The sequence below is a fragment of the Myotis brandtii genome, unplaced genomic scaffold (genome assembly GCF_000412655.1).
Source record: "Myotis brandtii unplaced genomic scaffold, ASM41265v1 scaffold164, whole genome shotgun sequence".
Taxonomy (NCBI): domain Eukaryota; kingdom Metazoa; phylum Chordata; class Mammalia; order Chiroptera; family Vespertilionidae; genus Myotis; species Myotis brandtii.
Window position 1 is genome coordinate 783,047 of NW_005356003.1, and position 9,109 is coordinate 792,155.

At 42.6% G+C, this 9,109-nt stretch overlaps 1 protein-coding gene across 1 annotated transcript; it reads left to right on the plus strand.

Annotated features, from left to right (window-relative positions):
* The first annotated feature begins 48 nt into the window (after positions 1-48).
* On the plus strand, positions 49-2,926 carry SMIM4 (small integral membrane protein 4). The gene is made up of 2 exons (XM_005862351.2): positions 49-429; positions 2,823-2,926. The coding sequence occupies exons 1-2, from the start codon at positions 279-281 to the stop codon at positions 2,912-2,914; spliced, it is 243 nt and encodes an 80-aa protein (XP_005862413.1). The 5' UTR covers positions 49-278; the 3' UTR covers positions 2,915-2,926.
* Positions 2,927-9,109: the final 6,183 nt, after the last annotated feature.

The window sequence follows — 9,109 nt, forward strand, 5'->3', positions numbered from 1 at the left end:
TCGGCCTCACGGAGCACGCGCACTCCACCGCATTCTACTGGCGAATCCCCGCGCCTTGCCGTGCTCTGATTGGTGGATCCGGAGCTCGCGCTGGGCTCCTGCAGATCTACCCGCCGGGAGCAGAGACCGGGCGGCGATGGCGCGGTAAACTCGACCGCTGGACTCTGCAAGGGCAGGCAGGACGGCCTCGCCGCCACCCGGGCGCTTCAGTCCAGGGGTTGAGGCAGCTCCCGTCGGCCCTGGTTTCTCCGCACCCCTCTCCGCGACCTCGGTTGGGCATGTTTTCCAGGGCCCAGGTGAGGCGGGTTCTGCAGTGGGTGCCCGGAAAGCAGCGGCTCGGCGTCTACAGGTTTCTGCCCTTCTTTTTTGTCCTGGGAGGAACGATGGAGTGGATCATGATTAAAGTGCGCGTGGGCAAGGAGACCTTCTGTAAGTGGGCATGCAGCAGCCTCCGTTTCATTTCAGGAAGGCAGGAGGTGGCATGGGGCCTTTTCCCCTGGGAGGTCGTCATTCCCAGGTTGCAGACCGCTCCTTCCACTCAGCGCTGAACTGCTTTTTCCGCGTCGGGAGGGCAAGTGCGGTTCCATTCACTGGGCCCTGGAGACCCGCCCGGGCTCACGGGGTCTCCAGTAAGAGGGGCAACAAAGGCACTTCGGCGTCCAACCCTGAGACCTTGCTCACACGTTGAAGGGAGTGCATGGGACTCCACTCAGGACGCTCTCCTCGCCAGCCCGCTGGTGACATGCTGTCTCGGGGACAGACTTGCTCACTGCACGGTAGACGGGGGTTAGGAACCTGGGCATTCATGGAAATTCCAGCTAACTGGCCAGTCCTCTCGGGGCTCTGTAGTCCAAACCCTGGAGGGAGCTGGTCTGCCCGCTTAGCTGATTACCAGTTTTTACAGGCAGGCCATTGGCACCAGGGCCCAGCACTGGGAACGGAATGCCGGGCGCTGCTTTGCTGAGCATTATAGCTCCGCACAGGCTAGTTCGTCTCCTGGGGAGACTTCCCCAACCCCCAGGCCCGCTCTGCTTTGTCCCTCCAGAAACATGATCTCTTGTGAATTGCCAATCCTCATTAAAAAAAAAAAATTTTTTTTTAGTGCTTTTTATTTAGTCTTTTTGTTCATCCATTCATCAGTATTTAATGAGCACTGATGAGAGGATATAATGAAAAAGGCAGAGGGTCCCCCACTGGAGATGCCTCGGCCCTTGACTAGGTGGGAGAGGATGGGATCAGAGCAGGGCAGTAGGAGTAGCCCTTGAAAGGAGTTCTCTGCTGATGATTTTTCTCTGGGAGAAAGTTCATGCCGTTTGCGGGTGGTTGAAGGAGGGTCAGGGTCATGGCTGAGGAAACGGTTGTCAGGCGTCACAGTGGACCCAGTCAGATGCATCAGTTTGGCCCCACAGGGCAAAGCAAGCAGTGAGCATGGAGAAGGAAGTTGGGTTATTCTGTGGTTGGGGCTTTGAAGGTGTATCAAGAAGTTATTGATCAGAGAAGGAATTTCAGCTGGTTTGGGCAGGAAGAGAGAAGGAGGGGTGGGGGCGGAGGGAGGGTACTCAGGGGAAGAAGTTGGTAAAGGTCCAAGGACGGAAGGGCTAGAAAGGTGGTAGAGGTGATGGTCAGAGCAGAATGAATGGATGACTTCATAGGAACAGTGCCAATGGGTGGCAGAAGTTGTGTGGGGAAGGCAGGGAAGTGAGGGAGGCTAGTGCTTTATCCCTAAGAGGACAGGGGTGCTGCCTGGGACAGGATAGGGTCAAGGAGCTGGGGAGCTAGATGCTGTTTTCAGTGACTGAAAAGGAAGTGGAGAACAGGTACCAGTGCAGAGAAGACGGTGGCAAATGGCACAAGCCCTGAAGGAAGAAGGTGGCGAATCAGAAGTCCGGAAAGCAGCAGCTGAGAACAAGGAAGCTGACCTCAGCTCCCCACCCCAAGTTCCTGGGTGTGGGAGAGGGAGCAGCAGAGCCACAGCTCGGGAAGAACCTTTGAGGGGCCACGTTTCAGTTAAGAAGGATGATTTCGAGAGTAGAAATTGTGGGGGATACGGAAGTGAGGGAAGTTTTAAAATCTTAAATCATTGCTAAGAGGTATGCTAGGATATGATCCTGTCTTTGAAGATACTCTTTTTTTTTTTTTAATTCTCATCAGAGGATTTTTTTTCATTGATTTTTAGAGAGTGGAAAGGAGTGGGGAGGAAGAGAGAGAAATATTGATATGACAGACACACATGACACATTGGTTGGTTGCCTTCTGCAAGCACCCTGACCAGGGCCAGGGATTGAACCTGCATCCAAAGTATGTGCCCTTGACGGGAATCGAACCCCAGACCCTCCAATATGCAGGTCAACACTCTAACCCCTGACCACACCAGCCAGAGTGAAGATACCAACTCTTACCCTGCTATTGAAGTCCAGAACTTCATTAACATAGCCTTATTTAACTCATGTTTTAAATTACTTTGGCATTGAATTAATGTTGAGCATGAGCTGGTTTGGCTCAGCGGATAGAGTATAGGCCCATGGACTGAAGGGTCCCTGGTTTGATTCCGGTCAAGGGCATGTACCTCTGTTGCAGGCTCCATCCTGGTCCTGGGAGGCAACCAATCAGTGTGTCTCTCTGTCTCTCCCCCTTCCTTCCACTCTCTCTAAAAATAAATGGAAAAAAATCCTTGGGTGAGAATTTACAAAATAGCCCCAAAAAATTAATGTTGAGATTCAGATATAGTGACCAACCTATACTACTGGTTAAATTACTTAGATCTTAGTATTTTTAATTCCTCAGTTTCTTAAAAATCTAAGTAAAATTTTTGTTCAATACAGATGATGTCTACCGGAGAAAAGCCTCAGAAAGACAGTATCAGAGAAGGCTGGAAGAAGCATCAGAGACTGAACTTCAGCAGTCAATAAAGTGAATATGAAATTTTTCTAGTTTCAAATTCTTTAAAAATGTACATTCATTAAAAAATACACTTAGTGTTGGGGGAGCACTTTGTGAAGTGTATGGTTGTCTGACCACTGTGCTGTACACTTGAAACTAATACAAAATAATATTGAATGTAAACTGTGATTAAAAAACAACAAAACAAAAAGCTGGCATAGCTCAGTGGTTGAGTGTCAACCTATGAACCAGGGGGTTGCAGTTCAATTCCCTGGTCGGGGCACATGCCCAGGTTGCAGGCTCGGTCCCCAGTGTGTGTGTGCGGGAGGCAGCCAATCGGTGATTCACTCTCATCATTGATGTTTCTACCTCTCTCTCCCTCTCTGAAATCAATTAAAAAATATTAAAAAAACAACAACATAAAACACATTGCTAACATCCCAGCAAGTTCCTCCTTTCCTGTGCACGTATGGATGGTGTTCACCGGGCTCTGAGGTCTGCATGGGAGAATTTGAACATGCTTGGAAAACTGCAGCCCATATTTTCTACTTCAGTGACATCTCTGCAGTCTGCATTCGAGGGGAGAATTAAATTTGAAGCATAAAAACGTTCTTAGATACCTAGTTCGTGCTAGGCAATTTAATCTGGAATTTGCATTCTCTAGTTGCCAGGAAATGGCATTTCTGTACATTTGGCAAGGAGAGGGATCAGGAATTGTGTCTGATACAAAGACATCTGAGTCAGTTTAATTTCATTCTGACGACCTTCAACAAAAGGTGAATTATTAACCATAGAGAGGCAGCTTTACATTTATAATTTCCACAGCTATTCCTTAGTTTTCAATTGTTTTTTGTCATATACTGAACTTGACAACCAAAAATAAACTGGACAATTTGGTAGTATTTTACTGCAACTCATTTCATTGTATTCAATAATGGGCAGTCTGAGTAAAAGAAAATGATATATCATTTTAACGGTTGACTACAACAGTTTAGTTCTTACGAAAAGAAAAATGAAGCACAGTGGGTGTGGCTCAGTGGTTGAGCATGGTCCTATGAACCAGGGGGTTAAGGTTCAATTTCCTTAAGGCACATACTGGATCCCCAGTAGGGGGTGTGCAGGAAGCAGCCAATCAATGATTCTCATCATTGGTGCTTCTCTCTCCTCTCTGAAATCAATAATTATTTTAAAATAAAAACAAGAAAAATGAATATAATTATGTAATAGCCAATATCCTACTAGAATAACTAATAAAAGTACATATCTGGTTAATAATGACCTTTAATAAGTATTAAATATTAGTTTGTGATAATATTAGACAAATTATAGAACAGTTTTTCTTGAATCAGTTACTAATGGTAGATTTTTTTCAGTAGGCAATTTTTTTTTTTTTTTAAGAGAGTGGAAGTGAGAGGGAGAGACAGAAACATCGATGTGTGAGAGACACATCGATTGGTTGCCTCCCGCACACCCTCAATCAGGGCAGGGAGCCTGCAACTGAAGTATGTGTCCTTGACCAGAATCGAACCCGGGACCCTTCAATCCGCAGGCTGATGCTCCATCCATTGAACCAAACTGGCTAGGGCCAAAGATTTTTTTTTTTTAAAACAGCTCCATTGAGGTATAATTCCTACCATGACCAACATTTCAGTCATTATAAATGTTCCAATTCAAATTGAAACGTAGTTTTAGGATACTGCTGTCACCCCAAAGTTCCATTGTGCCATGTGCAATCAATCACTGCCGAGATAGCATGGTTCCTTCCCAGGCATGTGGTAGCTCCAGCAGCAAGCTCTGTGGGAGACTTACGTTGCCTAAGGTTTTCTCATTTTAGATTCTCCCAGTTAAATCTGGCCCACTGCTTGTCCAAACCAGGACTACAACATCAGGGTAGCAATGTTGTAGGTTTTCCTAGTTCATTTCTCTCCATTTTGCTACTTTTAATTAATAAAATCACAGACTTCCTCCTGGCCCCCCAACTGATGCTACATTCTTTCTGGCAGTAAAGCTGCTGGGTTTTTTGTTTTTGCCACCAGACCCACATTGGTCAAGCCACTCAATTTTTGCCACTGACCTGGGTGGGGGCTGAGAGGCTGAATAAAAGCAGCCCCAGGTAAAAAGACCACCGACTCTTGCTGTTTTTAACCAAAGTTGGAGCAGTTTTTCAAGAATAAAATGTTCTCGCCCTAGCCGGTTTGGCTCAGTGGATGGAGCGTCGGCCTGCGGACTCAAGGGTCCCGGGTTCGATTGCGGTCAGGGGCATGTGCCTTGGTTGTGGGCGCGTCTCCGGTGGGGGGTGTGCAGGAGGCAGCTGATCAATGTTTCTGACTCTCTATCCCTCTCCCTTCCTCTCTGTAAAAAAATCAATAAAATATTTAAAAAAAGAATAAAATGTTCTCAATTTGTAAAATAAATACAAATAAAAATGTACTTTTCAGATCTCTTACACAGAACTGCCTTAAAAAGAACTTTTTTTGTTTTCCTATCACTGCTTGAATACCTACTTTCCTGTGTGAAAATTATTTCCTCCTGCCCTAACCCGTTTGGCTTAGTGGATAGAGCGTCGGCCTGCGGACTGAGGGGTCCCAGGTTCGATTCCAGTCAAGGGCATGTACCTTGGTTGTGGGCACATCCCCGGTGGGGGGTGTGCAGGAGGCAGCTGATGGATGTTTCTCTCTCATCGGTGTTTCTAACTCTCTATCCCTCTCCTGTCCTCTCTGTTAAAAAATCAATAAAATATATACTTTTTTAAAAAATTATTTCCTCCTAAAACATAACCATTAAATGAATCTAGTCCAGGAACTATTTCCTAAACAATTCAAGGATCAATCAGGATGCCTTTCAGTGCAGCCTGAATTCTTGGTGAAATTCTTTAGGCAAAAAATTATAACTTAGTTTACTTTTTTGCAGAATTCACATTTAATCATGGACATAAAAGTAAGACCTAAGTAAAATTTGTTTAATGCAGATAAGATCATTGTAACCAGGATAATTATGCAGATTACATTTGTCAGCTGCCACTTTGTAAACATTTTGCTAGGGTGCTGGGAATTCCAGACATTACATTACTTGCTCTTGTGAAACCCTTCCCTTGCCAGGCTCCATTAACATGCAAGGGCTGGAGCTCTTGTGAACTGGGGTGGGGTGGGGGTGGGAGACAGGCTTCACACACCCCTCTGTGATAAAAGATACTGCTTTCAAACAGCTGCTAAATAAAGAGGCTGCTCCTTTCCTAAGAAATGTAAACGTCACAGTGAAGCAACCATAGACTTGGCTAAATCATAGGCCCAGTCTATTGGTAGAGATTTTGTAATTTGATCCAGAATAAGTTTGGATCAGCTGATAGAAAATGCAAAGGCATCTTCCCATGCTTGGATAGCCACATTCTACATCTTTTGAAACAAGAAAATAGCTACATATTAAAGAACACTTGTTTCAAAAGTTTATTTTTCATGAATAAGAAGCAAATGATCTCTGTCACAAACACAACTCTTCCTAAATTGTTTAGGGATTTGTTTTTCTAATTTTAGTCCATTTATGTTGGAACCAACTCAGTATAAAGAGCCACTGATTATCTCATTAAAGTACTGCCTGAAGCAAACTCAGAATCACTGCCCAGAGATGGACTGTGAAGACCAGTGATGAATAGCAGCCCCCGGGGGAGGAAGGTGGTTCTCAGGTGCACTTGCATCACCTCAAGAACTGCTGGTGAATCTCACCTCACAGGCATTTTACTGGTTGGACTGCAGCATAAGAAAATTGTGGTATGATACAATTTTATGGCCTTATTCCATGTTCCTCCACCCCCCGATTTAGAAGTTTAATATTTGCTACATATAGAGAATACTTAACACGTTTTTACAAAGAATAGTTGTAAATACTAATAAAATAATCTAACTTCTATATCTGCTGTGGGTTCCTTCCCTGTTCCACCTTCCTGACTCCATCCTAGAATCACTAGTCTGAAATTTGTGTTGATCTTCCCTAGAGCTTTCTTTTTCCCCAATATATTTTATTGATTTTACAGAGAGGAAGAGTTAAAAACATCAATTAGCTGCCTCCTGCATGCCCCCCACTGGGGATGCGCCTGCAACCAAGGTACATGCACTTGACCAGAATCGAACCTGGGACCCTTCAGTCTGCAGGCCGACGCTCTATTCACTGACCCAAACCAGGGTGAGCTTTCTTCTATATATATAGTTTCTAACTCTCTATCCCTCTCCCTTCCTCTCTGTAAAAAAAAATCAATAAAATATATTTAAAAAAACAAAAACAAAAAACCAATGGAAAAAATATCCTCAGGTGAGGATTAACAAAAAGGCATTGCTCTTATATGCCGACTGTAGAACTGCAGTGCCCCCTAGTGTCAACTACAAGGCAAAAATGATAACAAAACCCCCACAATACTCAATCTAGAATGACAAGCCTAATTAGCATTTATTGCTAGAAATCTACCTCCACTGTAGTGTTGTGGAAAGAATTTGGGCTTCGGAGCTTCACTTGATCATCTGAACTGATAAAATACCTAAGTTAGGAACATAGTAACTTTGTTCATCTAGCAGTCCTATTTTGGAAGTTTTGTCTAATCTCTCTGATGTAAATTAATTACATTAATATCTTTTTGTAAGTTTGATTTTTTCCAACTGAATAACCTCTCTTTAAAACAAAATGCACGTGGAACATGAGGCTTTCCAAAGGATTTCTCTCCTAGTAGAATATTATCAATTTTTTAGTCTTCACACGTGTGAAATTTCTTGCCATTTTTATGTACAATCCAATGAATACATAAATTTTTGGGACAGAAATAGTCTGTTAGGTTCTAAACTTTCCTTCAGCTGACCTAGCACACTTCCAAACCAAAAAGAAATAGAGTAATACTTGGCAGTATTTGTTTGCTCATAGTGTTTAGTTGGAATGTTTTATACATCACTGATCCAAAATATACTCATGAACAAAGATGTATGCATAGCCCTAAGCTTAGGAGAATAGAATCACAGGGATTTGCAAAGTGATATTAGAGGAAAACAGTTGGTTGATTTTACCAACACTTTCTATTAAAAGTGTGGTCATGTTTTAAGAGCTTATAAGCATGTTAAAGACATACCTGGGACACTTATCTCTTCTGATCACAAACAACTATTTGAAACGGGTTATACGGCTTTATGATCTAGGACAGTGATGGCGAACCTTTTGAGCTCGGCGTGTCAGCATTTTGAAAAACCCTAACTTAACTCTGGTGCCATGTCACATATAGAAATTTTTTGATATTTGCAACCATAGTAAAACAAAGACTTATATTTTTGATATTTATTTTATATATTTAAATGCCATTTAACAAAGAAAAATCAACCAAAAAAATGAGTTCGTGTGTCACCTCTGACACGCATGTCATAGGTTCGCCATCACTGATCTAGAACATGCTTTCTTTACCTTCTGTAATCAGTAACTCTTTTTTTTAATTTAATTTAATTTTATTTTGCAATCAGTAACTCTTTAATTTTAACTGAAACCTGCATTTCTGCCCATCCTGAGGATAGCAGTGTGGCTACATTTGGCTTTGTGTTAATGCTCCTGAGCCCTGGACCAGTGTCTGGACACTTTGAGGAGCACTCTTCCCCTAAATTAGCAGCTGTATCCCTGTCAGCACAAAATCAAGCTTTGCAGGAGTTAACCTGTTTGAAGCTAACGTCTGAGACAAGCTTTAACAAACAACCAAATCTGGTTAATCCAAATCACTTTGCAAACTCCATTTTTATTTGGATTAAAAAGCTTTAGATGAACAAACATATGATACATACATGTTATAAGACTAGTTACCACGTAAAACTCTTTTGATACAGAAATTAGAATAAACCAAGTTTTAATCAAGTCTGAAAATGTTCAAGCTCAAAAGTCAACACCACCAATTTGGAGTTTTACACAGAGAAGCATCCCCTCTCAATTATTCCTCATAGGAAGACAAGGGTGGCTTCAAAAACAAAACAATTAAAGGTCTTTTAAATCAGTTGGCTGACATATTATTTTAAACCTATAGGTTTCCTCCACACACATAAACAAAATTCTTTTCCACATGAACTTATATTTTGAAAATACTTAGGCCATTATGCTTTCTAAGCCATATCACTACAATTCCTAAACTCATGGATAAAAGGTGTATAGTTAACTTGTACTTTTTTAAATGAGCAAAAATTTTTTTTTTTGGAAGATGGCTGACCTCAAATCTTATTTC

Excerpts from the sequence above, each read along its gene's own strand:
- SMIM4 (XM_005862351.2), top strand. The coding sequence starts at position 279 with ATGTTTTCCAGGGCCCAGGTGAGGCGGGTTCTGCAGTGGGTGCCCGGA. Across the intron at positions 430-2,822 it reads CGTGGGCAAGGAGACCTTCT|ATGATGTCTACCGGAGAAAA; the intron begins GTAAGTGGGCAT and ends TGTTCAATACAG.